Source organism: Mauremys mutica, chromosome 11 (genome assembly GCF_020497125.1).
Source record: "Mauremys mutica isolate MM-2020 ecotype Southern chromosome 11, ASM2049712v1, whole genome shotgun sequence".
Classification (NCBI taxonomy): Eukaryota; Metazoa; Chordata; order Testudines; family Geoemydidae; genus Mauremys; species Mauremys mutica.
The window spans coordinates 46,173,566-46,193,185 of NC_059082.1; the positions used below are offsets into that span (position 1 = coordinate 46,173,566).

Consider the following 19,620-nt stretch of genomic DNA (forward strand, 5'->3'; position numbering starts at 1 on the left):
GCACTGCAATTCCACCTCTCCTGCTGGAAGGGAGTAGTTTATCTTTTGTTGACAGGAACCCAATGCCACTCAATGGAATTCACCTGACAGAGCAAGATGCCCAGCAAGATGGATGGGATTTTAAGGGTTTAGTTGCCCAAATGTCCCCATTCAGGGGATACGAAACTCTTGTAGACTTCAATTAGGGAGTAACACAAATTCCAATGGTGGGGTGGGGGGAGAGGTTCTGTACTAACATGTGCATCCACAAAAACAAAAGCCTGGGTTGAAGCCTGTGCATCAAGCCTTTCACCTGATGTTTTTCCTCTTCTTGAGCTGATTCATAGATTGTAAGCCCAGAAGGGACCATTAGACCTCCTGCATAGCATAGGCCAGATAATTCACCTAGGTACACCTGTGCTGATCCCAACAATTTGTGCTTGGCTAAGCCACATCATAGAATCATAGAATCTCAGGGTTGGAAGGGACCTCAGGAGGTCATCTAGTCCAACCCCCTGCTCAAAGCAGGACCAAACCCAACTAAATCATCCCAGCCAGGGCTTTGTCAAGCCTGACCTTAAAAACCTCTAAGGAAGGAGATTCCACTACCTCCCTAGGTAACCCATTCCAGTTCTTCACCACCCTACTAGTGAAAAAGTTTTTCCTAATATCCAGCCTAAACCTCCCCCTCTGCAACTTGAGACCATTACTCCTTGTTCTGTCAACTTCTACCACTGAGAACAGTCTAGATCCATCCTCTTTGGAACCCCCTTTCAGGTAGTTGAAAGCAGCTATCAAATCCCCCCTCATTCTTCTCTTCTGCAGACTAAACAATCCCAGTTCCCTCAGCCTCTCCTCATAAGTCATGTGCTCCATCCCCCTAATCATTTTTGTTGCCCTCCGCTGGACTCTTCCAGGAAGGCTTCCAGGCTTGTTGAGAGCTGCAGAATCCACCACTTCCCTTTGGAAGTTTGCTTAGGCCTGACCCATTGGTACACAACCACCATCATCAGAGCCTTGTGCCAAGCGGATTTTGCTGGGTTCTCAGTGTGATCTCTTGGCATTATCATTCTGCGCTCCCCCAGGGCACTCTTATTTAGCAGGTGTGACACACTACACCCCAGGGGAGCGCCTTATAACCCACATATTAATCATTTTGTATATAACTGTGATATTGCATATAAAGCATGCCATGTAAGGTATCATGGGAAAGGTTATGATCTGCTGAAACCCACTGTTCCATATATATATATATATATATATATATATATATATATATATATATATATATATAATTGGTGCATATGAAGTTATGAGAATTGTGTTGTATGATTGTCACTAAAATATGCTGTGAGTTTGGGAAGCTCCCAGATCCTAGTTCTCCAGAGACAATAACCAGGGTGATAACCAATGCCTGGGCGAGTGTTGAACAACCATCAACAGCCGTTGTCTAGCAAGGGAGCTACAATGCAATGACTCACCTGCATAAGGCCATGCCAGTGGAATTGCTTAACCTTGTCAGGTGGTAACTCAGCAATGCCCACCAGACATGCCTGGACTTGTGTTCTCCAAGCACATGGACTAAGGGTATAAAACAGAACACAGGGCCACATGCTTGGCCTTTTCTCCTTCCCCCACCTATGGAGGATTCTCAGAAGACTGAAGACTCCAACAGAGGAGACTGGCCAAGGTTTCAAGGGTGAAACCTGTGTACTGCAATATCCAGAGGGGTGAGAAAAACTGCTTAATCTAGATAATACCCAGTCTAATAGAATTGAGAGTTTAGACTGCATACTTATATTTATTTTATTTTGGTAACTAACACTGACTTTTTGCTTATCACTTAAAATCTATTTTTTGTAGTCAATAAACTTCTTTTACTGTTTATCTTTACCAGTGAATTTGCTTGAAGTGTTTGGTAAATCTGCTCAGGTTTGCAAAGGCTGGTGTATATCCAATTTCCATTGATGAAGTGGCAAACCAATTAATAAACTTGCACTGCTGTCTTGAGCAGTGCAAGATGGTATATTCTTGAAGTACAGTGCTGGGAACTGGGGGGATTCAGCTGGTGCCTTTCTCTGTGATTCATGAGTGGCTCTGGGAGCATTCATGCAATCTGCGTGTGGGGTTCCACATGCAGTTGTGCTGAGTGATCACAGCACCTAGAGGGGTTTGCTGCTTATCATTTGCAAAGCATTGTGAGAGACAGCCCAGGCTGGAGAGTTAAGGGGGTACAGCAGTCCCATGGTCCCAGGCTGTACCCCAGGGATCCCATCAAAGAGGGGATTTGTCTTCCTGCTTCCCTGGGCAATGATCAATATCCCCAGAGCATGAAATAGAGAATAGAAGAGCTTGAATCCTCACTCCCTTCACAATCAGATGGTTCTCCTGCCAGACTCTTTGCTACTCCTGCCTTCTCACACCATGCACACATGTGCATGCACACTCTCACACACATTCTCTTTCTCTATCTACGTTGTTTCATTGCCTTGAAGAGCTCCTCCAGTTTCAGGGCAACACTCAGGTCGCCCTTGACATGCAACCTCCCGCTCACGTAGGCACTCAGAGGATGAAGTTCACCTGAGAAGAAAGCCTGCAGGTCATTTTCCATCATCTCCAGAATCACATCAGGGTTGCGCTCAGGGTCCCCACGGCCAATCCGCCCACTGCCTGCAGGGCATGGATATATGAGAGAGGGAGAGAGAGGGGATCAGTATCAGGGTTTCACATCTAACACTTTGGGGAAGCCAGAGGCCCTTTGTGTTTGGTTTGTTTAATGAAGTGAATTTAACACTGGTGAAAGGGGACAGTCCCCTCCCTCCAGCAGCAGGGCAAGCTTCTCCCTACACTGCTCCAGCAGCATCCCAGATGGGAAGGGATGTCCTCCTCCACACCCTCTATGCTGAGGGCACCAACAAAGGTGCCAGTTAATGTCTAGGATGCTGGTGAGTTACCGAGCAACATGGCTGCCCGTCAGCTAAGAAGTGGAGATCACCCAGACAATGTGCTTTAGGCCAAGCAGCCATTGGAGGGGAGTGTCTTCCTGCCACCTTGGGCTACAGGTGGACAACAACTAGCAATCCCACACCACAGTCACTGCTCGTTATGGAGATGAGCAGGAGATATATTTCTGTATGTAAAATTTTCCATCTAAATGTTTTTTTTTTGAAGGAATATTGGGTTTTTGCTCTCCACAGAAAACTGATTTTTTGTTGAACCACCAAGTGCCCAAAAACTGGAATATTTTCAGCTGCAAAACCAAAATACTTCTATTTGGAAATGCTGCCGCGGTGCCTGATAGGAGTTGTAGTTCTGGCGCTTCATGCTCCTATTCTTCCTGTGCCAGCCAGGCTGGATTTCATCTCCCATGGTGCATCATTGCCATGAAAGGCATGGTCATGGAACAGTGTGGTATCATGGGAAATGTAAAGCTATATGCCATCCCTATGCACCCTTTTGTGGCTGAATGTGACACTGCAGGTTAGCTCTATCTTATATTCCCCAGTTGGTATCAAAACGTTCCTCATAAAGGATCTGGACAAGTGCAAGCCAAAAAACAAGCTAATCAGAGTAAATGTGTCTCCTTTAATAAGATCTCACCTCAGACCCTGGCTCATAACTCCTCAGCTCAGAGACCTCACTGCAAGGTGTCAGAACCAGGCACCTCCCACTGGGCCTGAGTACTCTCCAGGCTGATTGATGGGTTCTGCTAGTGCTGCCTGAAGAGAGTCAGCAGGCCTGTATTTAAGCTCAGCAGCAGGTCGCTGGCTGCTCAATGCTGGGCCACGCAGCTGTGATGGATTGTGCTCCAGCCCATGTCCCCTTCCTGGCTCCTGACTCGGGCTCTGACCCTTTGCCCCCTCAGCCCAGTTCTAACCACTGAGATGGGCTGCCAGCGCCCAGATCCCTGACACAAAGTCTCTGAGCCTAGTCAGGTTCATCTTCTGGAGCCTAGGAGAGAGAGATATCACCACCCCTTGCAACCTGGATTGCTTATAGTCCCATCTCCTGCTCAGCGTCCTGTTTCTGTTTACACAGCAGAACAGGGAGCCTCCTTGATTATACCCAAGCTGTCTTGGTTGCGAATTCTGGCTGACCCATGGGGTGCTACACCCCTATACAGAGAACAAATACTACCAGGAGCTTGTGTTAGAGAGGAAACTGGGGTGCCTCACCCCACCCCACGCCCCCGCCAAACTACAACTCCAAAGTGGCACCATTTCAGAACCAAAATATTTCAATTATTCACTGAAAAGTTGAATTTTTCCAAGGAATTCCCCCAACTCTGCATTTTCCAACCAACTCTACTAATGAGTTCAGCTCTCTGTGTGGGGAATAAAGAGCATGCACACACTTGCACCCACACACACCACAGCTCAAAGTCCTCACCCACCAAAGTGCCTCTCAAACACAGGGAGAATAAATAGCAGTGACCTGCAGTGAGATCTATGAAGTAGGTGCCCTGAGCACCACTCAGAAGTATGATGTTGAACTGGTAGGAAGCTCTGACTGCGCTAACCAAGGACTCAGACAGGAACAGCTCCACAGCTGACAGCAGCTCCTCAGGGCTAGGTTTCCTCCTGCTGCTGCTACTGGTGGTGGTGATGGTAGGAGTTGGTGGTTCTGCCTCATTCACTGTCACCACGCTGTCTGCTGGGGACAAAGGTGTAGAGATGGGTTCGGGGGCGCCAGGCTGATTGGGATGATAGCTGTCAGCCCAGGAGTGGCAGGGATCCAAAAGCCACTGTTCAGTAAAGCTCTGATGAGCGGTCAGAAAGGAGTCCCCTAGTCCTTCCTGTCCATCCATCCTCTATCGGCCACACGTATCGCACGTGAATTCCCATTGTATCAGGGTATTATATTAACCTGCTACAACATAAAAACAGAGGAGAGTGGTATTGTGAGTCCTGTTCTAAGAGTTAGGATGATCCAGTGGTTAGGGTAACAGTCTGGGATTTAGGAGACCCAGTTTCAATCCTCTGCTCTGCCACAAGTTTCCTGTCTGAGCTTGGGCAAGTCTCTTAACCTGTCTGTGCCTCTATATACTAGGGATAATAGCACTGCCCAACCTCTGATGGGGGCTGTGCAGCTAAATACAATTGACTGTGAGGTGCCCATATACTAGGGCAAGGGTTTGAGAAGTACCTAAATAGACAGTCCTCATTTAATCTCTTCTTCCTGTCCTAGTGACCATTAAAGAGACATTTGGCAACACTCATTGCACAGCAGCATCAGAGATACCAGTTAATCCCTCCTCTCACAATGGGAGGTGTCCTCGCACCTCAGTTGCTGCTCTACGGTCACTTCTGGCAAAACTTTGCCACAACAGACATGGTCTGTCCCACTCGGGATCTGAGAGCCAGATTCAACCATTGATGCCTATAGACATCCGGGCTGTTTAAAAGCCAACAAAGCTGTTTTCTCCTCCTGAGGATAAAAGCAGAGCACGTAGCAGGCGTGGGAGAGGGAGGTGTAGCCGGGCTGGTTACCTGTCTCAGGACTAGCTGCTGCTGCCACCGCCATGCTGTTGCTAAAGAAGTGAGCAGCCAGCCGCTGAATGGTGCTATCTAGTCCTTCAAACCCAGGGATCGGGGGTGTCATGGTCAGAGGTCCAGACAGACTCTCTTGGGAGGGTTGCAGCATTGCCTCCAAAATCAGCTCAACCTGATGCACTTCCAGGCCCCAAGACTTGGTCATGTCATTGATTTCAAGCTAAAAGACCAGCAGCAAAGCAAGAAGCAAAAACATCCCAGTCAGATCTGGGTAAGTGCAAAGCAACAGACTATAATGGAGCATGGAAAGGACCTCTTCCACTCTGAGCTCTGGCTGAGCAGGCTGCATGGAACGAGAGAGGCCCCCAGAGTATTCTCCATTCCCTCCTTGTAGTCCTGAGGTGTCCTCTGTGTATCCGCCTTATCCTCTTTACACCTGGTAGCCCTTCGCTTGATTCCCCCTGAGGCATTCTGCCTGCCTCTCTCCTGTGCAGGTGTAACGACCCCAGACTGCCCCACAGGGGCTGCATCTCCACCTTATCCTGCAACCTACACACCCCAGGCTCTGAGACACAGTGAAACCTTGAGAGTCCACATAGTCCCTTGTGGGCTGACTCAGAGTGCAGCAGCTATAGTTTCCCTCCTTGGTCATCATTTCTGTGTGTTACATAGCTAGAGAATTAGGGATTCGGGTCCTGCAGCTGGTGAGGCACAGACTGCAATGGGCTGCTTCACTTTCCATGTCACAGCACAGGAGCAGGGCCCAAGGTCATAAGCAAACCCTCACCAGGAGCTGGTCCCCAATCCGCAGCTTCTCCGTCTGTATCTCCCTCAGGTTCTTCTTCAGCAGGGTCTTGGTCATGGCGTTTTGGGCCGTCATTCGGATGGCTGCATTCAGATCCTTCACCATCATGACAGACAGCACTGGATCCTGTTGAGATGAGTTCCTGTCTGCATCCTGAAAAACTTGCCCATACCGGTATTGCCCTGGCCTCTTCTTTTGTCATTCAGTGTTGAACGCATTCTAAAACAATATGCATTTCCTCACCTTTTGGGGGCGAAGCCAGACTTTAAGGCACCTGCTCCCCTACTTGGTGTAAACTTTGCTTGTGCCAATCAGAAACGAACACAAACAGGTTTTGGGCCCCGTCCCCTATGACACTTCTATGATGTCATAGTTGGTACTTTAGGCCTGCCTGCCATGTGCAGGCAGGGAGAGGAGAAAGAAAAACGAATCCTGTGTATCCTGTGTACATCCGTAACCGAGCATGATCACCTCGAAGCCTCTCTCTCAGCTCACGTGTTTCAAACAGAGTTTCTACGTTTGCCGGTCGTTATGCGTTGGTTTGTATTTGTAAGTATCGGTTATTACTAAATGCTGCATCTTTGTTTATAAATATTGTTAGTAGATATTTTAGTCATTGTGTGTTTTAAGTTTCATTAACTCTATTAGCTAATCATACGCTGCTCCCTTACCCCTTGTAATTATCCCCAATAAAACTTTAAATTGATTAACTTTAGTTGTGTGTGTGTGTCTGCAGTTTGCATCGTGACCCATATTCTCCTTGCATCCCTTACCAATATAGTCTATTGCCACGTGCAGCCTGGTAAATAACAGGCCTGCATTTTCTTTCGCCCCTGCGTGTACGTGGCAATCCACATGGCGTCACGAACAGGATGCAAGGGAGTTGGGCCATGCCCGTGGCACGCTGCAGACCGCACAGATAATGAAACTGAACAGTTCCAACATTTGCAGTTTCACCTTTTTACTAGCCAAAATTCGACCAATCCAAAAATAGAATGGATCTGTTCCCTTGGCTCGGGCAAAACTCTAAAAGGCTATACTGTGCCATTAACCCTGGTAGATACTCTGAGGATGTTTCTACCGTCCTGTTTAGCATGATATGCAAGGTCCTTGATCTGTGCTCTGTCCTCCACGGGGGCACAATGTTTGCAGCTAAACAGGCAGCCCCAGACTCTCCTAAAGATGATAATGAGGAGAAGACAGAAAAGGTAGAGCCCATCACTACCCCGCCCCCAAGTCCCTCTCAGAAAATTTTGCCACCCCCATATGAAGCTCCTAAAACTCCTCTGTATCCAGCTCTGCCAAAAGCCCCAGAATTTACTGAATCTAAAACTGTAGCAGAAGCTTTGCCTATTGCGATAACTAACCTTGATGGAGTTAATCTTTCTTGGCTCAGGTCTCGCTACCTTCCTAGGTTGCTCTTCACCCCCCCCCTTCCCCCCCTCCGTCTCTCCTCACTTCGGCTCTCTCTTTTTGTTTTAAAAGTTAAAAGCTATAGTTTTTACAGAAACCTCCAAAAAATAAAGCAATTGAAAACAGAACAAAACAAGAAACAAAAAGAAAACAAGGTAAAAACTTTAAATCCAGTAAATTAATTATTTTAACCCTTCAGGAATGCAACAGCTGGAATTATTCCTAACTTTCTTGAAGATATGGTTGCCAAGCAACAGAAGTGCACACTCTGCTTCTTATCCTAACCACTAACTAATATTTGAAACATGGGCTTTTCTTATTTCCATATAGCAGAGTTTTAAAATAATGTTAAATATAAAGTAATGCAAAATTCCTTGTTACCGAATTAATACAATACATTTGGCAAATACTAATATATTTTTATCAAATTTATGCTACAAGTTTTAAATAAGGTAATAATTTGTTTATTCAAATGTTTAACCCTTTTACTTTTTATTTTTGGTTGTGTTATTTTGTATAAATATGAATAGAATTTTGGCGCCATTTGTTTTTAATTGTAAGTTTGTCCTGTATGTCATGTATGTGTGTTGTGTCTATGTTGTGTGTGTCACATGACTATTTTTTTTTTACAAATTATTTTTATTTTGTTGCAACAAAAGTCAATTTTATACCCTTTTAAAAATATATATATATGATGTGGTACCACACTATTTTAAAATCATGGTTGGGGTGTAATCGTAGTATATTAACACCAATTTTTTGAGCAAAGTTCAAAAAGGTTTCAGTTACAAATATATGTACATATATTTCTGCCTCAACAAATAATGCAATTGCAAACAAAGGAATTCTCTTTTATCAATCGCAGTTTTGTTTTTTAAGTTTTTTTTTAATTTGTTATTCAAAAAAAATGTAAGGGGAAACCTCAACATTAAGGTAAAGATAATATTAACAAATGTCAATTTCTTGTTTGGGCTTTTTATAGTTTGCACTTTTAATTATAGTTATAAGAATGTCATAACCAAAATGTTTTAAAATAACAATTTATGCATAAAGCTAACCAAACAATTTCAACAGGTTTCCACCTTTGGCTCCCAAACATAACAAAGCATCATAAAAGTATACCCTCAAATACCCTCAAAGTATTTGCATGTATCTGTATTTAAAATTTATTTTGGTTTAATTTTATAGTTGGTTTGTATTTGTTATACTGCTCTCCCTCACAACATCTTTGCCCACAGAGCCCTTAGGAGAGGGTGGACTACAAACTTGGTTCGCCACCTACTGGGTGCAGGAGGTCAGCAGAAACCAGTCCCTGTCAGCGCTGAGTCCAGAAGATTGTCTTGTTTGCTCCACTCAGTTCTCACCTAAATATCCATTACTCTTTCAATTTGTATCAATAGTTTATAATTTTTCTTCATTTAATATATCTAGTGTAAATTGTTCTTCCCCCTATGTGCAGTGGGCTGCTTCTAGTGTTTGGAATAATTGTTCTTCACAATTTAATTCTTATGTGTTTCCAGTTCTTAATGCTTCAGGTCGAAGTGATCATAGCTTTCCTTTAATTGAGAGTATTAGAGTTCCAGCATCTCATTGTTGGGTTTTTGTTGGTAATAGTTTAACCCCAGCCCCTACTTGGGTTGGTACTTATTCTAATTGTTCTATGTGGAGTTTCTCTTATGCTAATACCTCCCTAACTTAATCCACTCTTAATTTTACCTACCCCCCTCCCATTAATTGTTCTTATCGTCTTAATTATAATATTTTTTTGGAACCTTCTATACCTCCATAACACATACGTATCTGTTTCATGCCCAGCATATGCATCATGCTGAGGCTGCATGTATCAATCGTGCATCCAGCTTTTATTCTGTAACCAATAATGGGTGGAGCCATACCACAGTTTCTTCCTTAAGACCCGGTCATTTTTTGATTTGCGGTAATGTTGCATTTGCTGTGCTTCCTCCCAATCCCCGGGGTATATGCACCATTGGCACCCTGTATCTACAGGGCGGAGGTATTTATACCTTGCCATCTGGCCACCGACACCATCGTAGTACCCACTTTTTGGACTCGTTTGCAAACAGTAGCTTCCTCCCTCGCCTCCTCTATTGTTAGTTTTAATCCTGTTGGTTATATGATGTTACGTGATCAAGTGCTCTTTCAATCCCTTGCTATTGAAATGCTTGCTAATACTACGGGCAAGGGCCTCTTCTTAATTAATCAGCAGTTAAATTCCCTTGTTCAGTATAGTATTCAAAATAGATTAATGATTCAATATTTGTTACAATCTTCCTCATTTTGTACTAAATTTGCTGAAGTATATCCCGACTTTGCTGATAAATGTTGCGTTTCTTTGCCTTCTATTTCTCCTAATTTGTCCTCAATTGTTAAAGACCTGCAAACGTTGAGCTCTACTGTCAGAGAGTCACGACAGTCCTTCCAGTTTTGGTCATGGCTCGATTGGCTTGGCCTTGCGTCCTACAAATCCTATTTCCAATCCCTGTTTGTGTCCCTTCTGGTTGGGCTCGCTCTTCTCTGTCTCGGATGTGCCTTCATTAAAGCCTGCATTCACAAGTTTGTTGCCTCGGCCTACATCGCTTCCACCCCCGAAGCGCATCCCCTCGTAGGTGGGGATGAGGAGTCGGACTCGGAAGTTTAGGTTTTCAGCCTAACTATTTCGGCCAGGGCACGGGGGCATGTTGAGATGAGTTCCTGTCTGCATCCTGTAAAACTTGCCCATACCGGTATTGCCCTGGCCTCTTCTTTTGTCATTCAGTGTTGAATGCATTCTAAAACAATATGCATTTCCTCACCTTTTGGGGGCGAAGCCAGACTTTAAGGCACCTGCTCCCCTACTTGGTGTAAACTTTGCTTGTGCCAATCAGAAACGAACACAAACAGGTTTTGGGCCCCGTCCCCTATGACACTTCTATGATGTCATAGTTGGTACTTTAGGCCTGCCTGCCATGTGCAGGCAGGGAGAGGAGAAAGAAAAACGAATCCTGTGTATCCTGTGTACACCCGTAACCGAGCCTGATCACCTCGAAGCCTCTCTCTCAGCTCACGTGTTTCAAACAGAGTTTCTACGTTTGCCGGTCGTTATGCGTTGGTTTGTATTTGTAAGTATCGGTTATTACTAAATGCTGCATCTTTGTTTATAAATATTGTTAGTAGATATTTTAGTCATTGTGTGTTTTAAGTTTCATTAACTCTATTAGCTAATCATACGCTGCTCCCTTACCCCTTGTAATTATCCCCAATAAAACTTTAAATTGATTAACTTTAGTTGTGTGTGTGTGTGTCTGCAGTTTGCATCGTGACCCATATTCTCCTTGCATCCCTTACCAATATAGTCTATTGCCACGTGCAGCCTGGTAAATAACAGGCCTGCATTTTCTTTCGCCCCTGCGTGTACGTGGCAATCCACAGATCCCACACCCAGAACTGGATATCGGCCCCCATGGAGATCACGGCTCCATCCTTGGAGGTCAGCTGTGAACAGCAGCATTAACAAAGAGGGCCTAGATCCTCCAAGGTATTGATTCAATAGAAGTTAAATGCCCACATACCTTGGAAGATCTGGACTGCTATCTCCCAAATTCTGATTCCTGACCAGTGGGGCATCCCTGATTCATTTAAACAGGCAAAACAAAATGTAGGAAAACCCCACAAACCAACCTCCACAAATCTCAAACCAAACCTTATTTATAGAGTTACAAAAACCCAAATGAGTTAACTCCCTCTCCTTCATTTCATGCATCATGGCTAGGGCCCTACCAAATTCATGGCCATGAAAAATGTGTCACGGACCATGAAATCTGGTGTTTTGTGTGCTTTAATCCTATACTATACAGATTTCATGGGGGAGACCAGTGTTTCTCAAATTGAGGGGTCCTGACACAAAAGGGAGTTGCAAGGGGGTTACAAGGTTATTTTAGGTATTACCACCCTTACTTCTGGCTGCCTTCAGAGCTGAGTGGCTGGAGAGCTGCAGCTGTTGGCCAGGTACCCAGCTCTGAAGGCAGTGCCCTACCAGCAGCAGCGCAGAAGTAAGGATGGCAATACCATACCATGCCACTCTTACTTCTGCACTGCTGCCTTCAGAGCTGGGCAGCCGGAGAATGGCTGCTGTTGACTGAGGGACCAGCTCTGCAGGCAGCAGCGCAGAAGTAAAGGTGACAATACCATACCGTGCCATCCTTACTTCTGTGCTGCTGCTGGTGACGGCTCTGCCTTCAGAGCTGGACTTCCGGCCAGCAGCCACCGCTCTACAGCGGCCCAGCTCTGAAGGCAGCACCACCACCAGAAGTAGCATAGAAATAAGGGTAGCAGTACTGCAACCCCCCCTACAATAACTTTGTGACACCACCACCCCACCACCCCAAACTCCTTTTTGGGTCAGGACCCCTATAATTACAACACCGAGAAATTTCAGATTTAAATAGCTGAAATCATGAAATTTATGATTTTTTTAAATCCTATGGCCATGAAATTGACCAGAATGGACTGTGAATTTGGTAGGGCCTTACTGATGGCACTTCTTGGTCCTTCTGGAACCAGATGCCAATGCAACCAAGAGACTGTGCTAAGGGCTCCTCTTGTGTAGTTTCCACCCCAAGCAGACATCGGAAGTACTCAAGATTTCATCAGGCAACCTGTCAGCGTGAGCCTTCTGGCTGAATGTTGCTGTCTTGGGTGAGTATCTGAATCAACTTTAAGGTACTTGTCCAGACCCAAACGCTACACCCTCACAGGGTCACCCAGCACCAATGGGGGGGGGGGACACACAAGTTCTACCCCCTCCCTCACCCTGCGTCTGTCTTGTCTATCTAGATTGTAAGACCACAGATGCAGGGGCCATCTGGTACTCTGTGGTTGTCCACTTCTTGCACAATGGGGCCTCATTCTTGGCTGGCCCTTAGACACTGTCATAAAGAACATGATTATTATTATCGATGTAAGCAGGGTCTGAATGAATTCTTCCCTGACAGCTAGCTGGGAGGGAGGGAGACTTTAGGTGTGTTCATGTAAATACAGTTTGCTCTTGCTCTGCTTAGATATCAAGCAGATAGAGTGGTGTGTTGCTCAAAGTAATCAACTTTGGCTGGTGTTGGGTTACAAATCATTTTAGTACTGAATGCAGGGGAAGTGAAATGCTATTACCAATGTTGTCAGTATTGTATGAATAAAAGGGAACAGAAATTTGCTTAACCTGTCCCAAACGAGAGGGTCCCCCACAGCTGAAAGGACCTTGTTAAGCCAGGGGCTCGAATGCCAGAGCCCTGTGACAGTAAGAGGGGTGGGGACAGGTGTCCCAGCCAGGAGATGTGGGCCCTCTCCAGGGGTCCTCCCCAGACTGATTTAACCTGTTCCTCCACACTGTTAAAAGAAAGCGCTAAATAGGCATCATTAGGAGCCTCTTTATTATTTTAAAGGCTCAATCAGAGCTGATATCAGTTGGGGTGGGACTATGTTCTACACAGAGTTGAAAATTACTAAGAGACTGATGTGCAGAGGACAGCAGAAGGTGACTGACACTCGGCTGACGAACAAGCGGCTGGCGAGGCAGTGAGAACAAGCGGCTGGCAGGACGGCCAGTGCAGAGGAACCACGGCTGATGGGGCGGCCAGCCAAAACAAGTGCTCAGATGGTGAAGCAAGCAAGGTGCCTTCTTCCCCAGGTGGGAGGTGAACTCACACAGATGCACCTCTGAACCCTGGGTCTTCTCTGACCAAGGACAACCACTGTGAGTGGGGTATGGTGAGGGAGCAGAGAGTGGCACAGAAAAGGAACTTTTGGTCATAGAACTCAAGAACATGAGGCGGAAAGCACTGCCCCACGCACACTGGGATGGGTGTCCTGCTCACAGTTTTATAATTATGAATCCCGCTTGTGGCATTTTCCCTAATTAATGTTGGGTGACTTCCCTCCTTTCATTAACACTCAAACTCTGTGCTTGCGAGTGGGAAACTATTGCCTCTCAGGTGCGCCTAGGGGTGATGTGTAATTTTCCCAGGTTATGGGATTGGGGCTCGAGCCGGTTCTGTGTTGCATCAATGGAAAGGAACTCCTAGATATTGAACCCAGCCCTGGTTGCTGCTGGCTCCACGTGGCAGAAGGGTTACATTAACAACATCATCTCAATTTCAGATCACACAGATTTGCAACTAATAATTTTTGTTGATGAGACATTTGTCTTTTGTCTATGGCTCAAATCCCTCTCCCCATTTCATTCTGAGTTGGAATAAACACCAACCTGGCCCAAACCACCAAGGTTGGGCTGGTCTAAATCACAGCCAAGTTCTACAAGAGTAGTGATTGTGGGTGCCTACCTGGAGATACCTGAAAAGGACCCGATTTTCACAGGTGGATGCTCAGCACTTTTGGAAAAGCAAATGTCACTTACCTTGGACACCCACAAATTCAGGCACCCAGAACCACTGGTTGCTTTTGAAAATCTTGGCTCAGCATGCCCCCTGGAAGGCTGTATGGAAGGAAAACCTGCCCTGCGATCTCATGATATTTGGCCTCAGTTCATCTAAAAGGTTTGTGAATCTGTACTACAATTTTACAACTGGAATGAAAGCCCAAAGCATGCAAGATTCAACATGTGGCTTTCACTAGGAAGGTTTGCAAAGGTCTATACCCTGATCTCTTCAAGAGGGTTGCAATGGATAACCAGGCTCATTGGAGAAGCTGCCCCATCACATAGCAAATCCTCCACCTTAGAAATGGATCTAGCTCACCTTACGTGGTGGCACGTTAAAGGCTCTTGTCCTCAAGTCTACTAGTTGCCAGTGATCTATGAATGGCAACAGCAGGACCATGCCTGGCCCCTGGGGGGCTCGGATCCGGCCCAAGCGGAATACAGTCATTCGCTCATAGGCAGGGACTTTCTGGAAAGGAAACATTTAAATCAAATAGGCAGAAGGAAAAACACACATTGGGCAGTTTAAGAAAAGTCATTTCTCTGTCCCTACAATGCCTGTGCTTAATGCACAGTGCTCCCTCTAGTGGTTGGCTCTGGCAAACATAAGCACCCCACATAGCTAATGAAGCTCATCCTTTTGCACCAACAGTAAGGGTTTGTGCTTCTGGTGTGGAGCTCGTGGGTTCAATCCCCAAGGACAACCATGGTCTCTGCTGCATCTGGCCATGATTCATTACATTCTAATCAACTGAGGAGAAAATGAAAAACTACTGAGATCTCTAAAAGTCATTTGGCCCCACCTGCAAGGTATATCCTTCTCTGACAGGTGACCCCAGATGTTTGCTTGTAAACTCAGTACTCAGTAAGTTGAGCAGAATCCCATGTCCAGATGATGCACACTACAGGCAAGCTGAGCTCCTCCAACTCCCACTGGAGTCAACAGGAGTCAAGGTTACGTGGCACCTCTCAAGACCAGGAGATCCCTAACTTTTAGACGCCACAGGCTGCACTGACAACTTGCCAGTAGCCTGCAGCTGCATTTACCTTGAATATACATTTACACAAATTTTAATAGTAGAAAATAAAGACACTCCTCCCTTCCAGTCCCCCAAGAAAGCCTCTTGCACTCACACCTGGAGCATTGCCAGGCTTCATTCATGATGATTACAAAGCCTTTTCTGATCCTCAGGGGAAAGGTGCCCTAGAAATGCAGAGAGAGTACTGTGTGCACCAGTGGCAGCCTTTGCGCTACAGGAACTCCTGATGTTATACTCGCTATGGACTAGCTGGTGGGTTGGCTCTAGTCTGGAGAGCTGGGTCTTATCGGCAGCACAAAGGGGTTGGCCTGAGGTGGAGAGAATGCTGCCACTCCTGTCAGTTGGCTTTTATGCCATAGGTGCCCACTGGAAAGGCTGCAGCAGTACACAATGCAGTGAGTATACAGCTTCTTAAGGACACTCCAAGCAGCAAAAAGGGCATCGTTGCCTTTCCTCAGACTTTCCCCCTCCCACCACCACCTGGATTTAGGAGGAAGGACCAGGCATTATTTCCCACTTACTTTCAAGACAAACCATCCGGAGATGGGGAAGGTGATGACCATCAGCAGGAAGGCCAAAGATGTGACAATCCCATGGCAAATCCATGACAGACAGCGCTGGGAGGAACCTGTAGGAGAGAAAGAGAGGGGCAGGGAATGAATTTGGAGAGAGCAGCAGCTCCCCAGTCCCTCAGCATCGCCCACAGCTTGGTCTCAGGCCCATGGCCTTTCCCTTGTTTCAAGACACACATGCAGCGAACCACAGAAAGCAATCCTGGGATCTCATAGGCAACTCATGGATCCACCCAATGACCGTGGTCACAGATCTCTGCCCTGGTGCCCTTCAGCAGCATTGTCCTTGAGGGGAATGCCATAAGCTGGAAACCGCCCCAGAGACAGAAGGGGCTCCCTCAGCTTCAGTCTGCTCTGTTACATCAGCCTCAATCCACTGAAGTCAGTGCAGTGACTCCAGATTGATACCAGCACAACACAGAGCAGCATCTGGCCCGGTGTCTCTTGCTCTTGGTCAGTGAACATCCATATGCCTAACAGCATTCACTGAGGACCACAGGAGACAATCCCCAGACTGGACTCCCCCAGCCTGCCTCCATCTTGGACTCTTCCAACCCCTGAATCCCCATAGGGCCTTATTCTGCTCAGCCCAGTGCAAGTCAGGAGTAATGCCAGCGCAGTCGTAGAGCTGCAACCTGCATAAGGCTGGCGTGAGGGAGAGGCCAGTGTTTGCAGGGGCTATAACCACCAAGGTGAATGATTATGCTTGGGCCAGCAGAGAAGGAAACCTTGCTCCCCTGTCCTGTACTCACCTTTCATTTGCGGGACCTGGTCCCATGGGTCTTGCACATGCCCAAAGGAAAATAAGCTCTTCTGAGATCCATAGACTCCAATGCTGGACTGTGGGAAACGGTTATAGTCCCCCAGTGGAAGAGCTTGATATCCTGACTGGCTGAACATGGTCCAGTTTACCTCCTAAGACTGTCAATAATCTCTCCACCCCTTCCCCCTGCACACCCTGCCGGTAAACTGACTGGTGGGAGTCCCCAGGGCAGCATTCAGTTCCTAGTGCTTCAGACTGAACAAATAATCAGCTCACTCCCCACGAACATCAATATCCAATTAGCTCAAAGCACAGCCACACAGTCCTGCTTGATTCTTTGAATCTTGCAAGTGGGTGCCGTTCTTACCTGCAGGTTAATGTAAAAATCCCTGCACACCCAAGCTGTTTAGGAGCAGGGGAAAAAAGATACCAAGAATGCTTCAAGATGCTGCATAAAAAAGAAACGAGTCTTTACAAGTGACTCTGAATCTGAGAAATCCAGTCACACGATGGCTCCTTCAGGGGGCCTTTGCAGGCCAGAGGGGTAACAAAATATAGTCCTTGCTTGCTTGCTTTCTACACTCAAACACAGTTTTTGTAGCTAGCCAGCAGGGTTCTGGGTGATTTCCAAGCCCCATCAGCACCATAAATAAAGACAAAACACCTGACAGTCAAATGCCAAACAGCAGCACCATAGCTTTTCAATACCAGGCCAAGGGCAATTCTTAAGCCTTAGATCAGAAATCATTGCTAAGCCGAGGTGAGTCATCACAGAGCAACATTAAGGGCTCGCTCCCCAGCGCCCTGATCCAATCCCCTCCCCTGGCTGCTCAGAGACAATCCTTCCTAGGCTGGAGCAGTGAGTGTCTCCATCTGCTTTGTGTCTCCTCTGTAACGCCAGCAGATCCCTTTGTAGCCCTTGCCAGTTGATCTGGTCTGTCTCCTTCCAGGCAGGGATGCTGGCACAGTAGCACTTCCTGGTTTTCTACGTCATGTGGGCACTGAGAACAGTACTGGCTGCAGAGCAGGGGAGGAGGAAGGTTTTCTTCCTAAGAAGATTTGCTTCATCAGCTGCAGAACAGCTCCATCTGCCATGGGGAGGCCTCCATTCAACCTCCCCAGAGGCAGCAGCAGAATGGCATCTCTCCAGGAGCTCCTCTCTCGATGTGCTGCAGGGACCCCTTCCGAAGGCTGACACTGACCAGCAAGGATGGGGATTGGGGGGAAAGTCCTTGGGAGGGAGATTTCCCTTTGGGGTGATCATTGTCAACAAATCTAATGAGAATACTGGCGAGGGGATCCCCAAGGGCAGCCCCTGGGATGTGGGGTGAGTAGCATTCACTAGGAGCCCAGCACAGGGGATTTAGGCTGTGGGTGGGGAAGGTTTTTCTCAGTTGCCAAATCATCCCCTGGGGTCACCCATGCCCCCCTGACTATGGCTGACCCGCCTCCCCCCATCCCCTGTTTCCTGAAGCGGCCTTATGGGGAGAGACTCCAGCCCCAGGTTCTCAGCACTGGTGTGAGACAGCAGCTGCTCCTCAGCTGTCATTCTCTGCTTTTCCATGGGGCGGGGAGGCTGGGGTGGGGGGAAGCTGGGCCATGGGAAGAGAATCAGGGAGTTTCTGTAGCATGGAGGTGCAGGGTTGCACTGGCAGAGGGTCCTGATTGGACAGTCAGGTGGTGGCTGGTTCTGACACTGGGACTGATACAAACCTATCAATCAAAGGACCCACTCACCCCCAGCCTGAACCCCATTGCAGAGAAGGGGTAAAATGCTATGGAAGCAAGGCCAACACCTGCCCAATAGGATCCCCAACCTGCTGCTTGTCATGGCTTCGTTCTGCTGGGATGCTGCCCCCAAGACTCCCCCCGTACCCACACCCGCAGAGCACTGGGTGGGGATTAAGTCATCCCTCTTCTGGGACAGGCCCCAGCCTGAGCACACAGCAGGAGCAGTGCTCCAGGCAGAGGGCTGGCAGTGGGCCCAGCAAACAGCTCTTTTGGGGGGTGGCATGAGGCCAGAGGTCCAGCATGGGGGAAGGGCAATGAGCCTCATGTGGGGTTAGGGTGACCAGATATCCGGTTTTGGACCAGAACACCCAATCAAAAAGGGATCCTGGCAACTCCGGTCAGCGCCACTGACCGGGCCGTTGGCTGTTCAGTTGGCGGCACCGCTGTGCCACATAGCAGGGCTGACATGCTCCCTGCTAGCTGCCACGCTGTGCAGCTCCTGGGTCAGGAAGCAGCCAGCATGTCCGGCTCCTAGTCTTAGGGGCGGACGGGGGGTCCACATGCTCCCCCACCCCCTGCCTGCAGGTGCAGCTCCCATTGGCTGGGTCAGGGCAAGGGAGGAACTCGCAAGTGCTCAGCAGGCAGCTGTTGAGGGGTCGCGTGGCGCACGCCTCTCTCACTGCTGCCCGGCCCTCTTCTCCTCGCACTCCTTGTGTGGCTAGGCTCGAGCTGCACTGTGTGCCCTGTGGCGAACCACAGTCTGTCTGTCACCCCATCACCGGCATCCAGGAGTTTGAGGTATGTATATCACCATCTCCAAGTGCTGGGAATGAGTCTGCATTCCCATCCCGCTCACTGCATCCTTCCCCATCCCATCCCCACACCCCCATCACTGCATCCCTCCCCATCCCAACCCCCCCCTGTACCCCCATCCCCCATCACTGCATCCCTCCCTGTCCCACCCACCCCCGCACCTCCATCCCCCATCATTGCATCCTTCTCTGTCCCCTCCCCACCCCCCTCACTGCATCCCTCCCCCGTCCCATCCTGTCCTGTCCCCCAAACCTACCTATCCCAGGCCTGTACCCCTTACAGTGCTCTCCCACCCATCCTCTTCCCCTCCCAGAGCTGCCACCCCCGTGTTCCTCACCCCCCACAGCCCTGCACCCCATTCACCTCCATACACTGCTGCACTCCTATTATGTCCCTATATACCCCTGTGTCTCCTCACATCCTCATACACCTATTGCCTTCTGCCTCCCCCTGCATCTCCATCCACCCCACATACCCACCCACACTCGATCATCTCTGCTTCACTGCCCCCTGTCACCCCCATCCTGCTTTCATCCTTGGCCTCTTTCCCTCCCCATCCTCTCTCCTCAACCCCACCCCCATCTT

General features: G+C 47.8%; 2 protein-coding genes across 3 annotated transcripts in view; both read right to left on the reverse strand.

Moving 5' to 3' along the window:
* Positions 1 to 4,387, reverse strand: part of LOC123343725 (protein PML-like) — a 37,530-nt gene extending 33,143 nt beyond the window's left edge. For both annotated transcript variants that reach the window (XM_044979017.1, XM_044979015.1), the window contains exon 1: positions 2,560 to 4,387. In XM_044979017.1, the coding sequence (XP_044834952.1) occupies positions 2,560 to 2,583 (24 nt within the window). In that variant the 5' untranslated portion in view covers positions 2,584 to 4,387. The remainder of the gene's footprint in view (positions 1 to 2,559) is intronic.
* On the reverse strand, positions 1,890 to 17,445 carry STOML1 (stomatin like 1). Its single transcript, XM_044979018.1, has 7 exons — positions 16,481 to 17,445; positions 15,678 to 15,784; positions 14,436 to 14,585; positions 6,259 to 6,402; positions 5,457 to 5,691; positions 4,414 to 4,629; positions 1,890 to 2,649 (listed from the first exon to the last, which is right to left on the reverse strand). The coding sequence occupies exons 1-7, from the start codon at positions 16,626 to 16,628 to the stop codon at positions 2,447 to 2,449; spliced, it is 1,203 nt and encodes a 400-aa protein (XP_044834953.1). The 5' UTR covers positions 16,629 to 17,445; the 3' UTR covers positions 1,890 to 2,446.
* Positions 17,446 to 19,620: the final 2,175 nt, after the last annotated feature.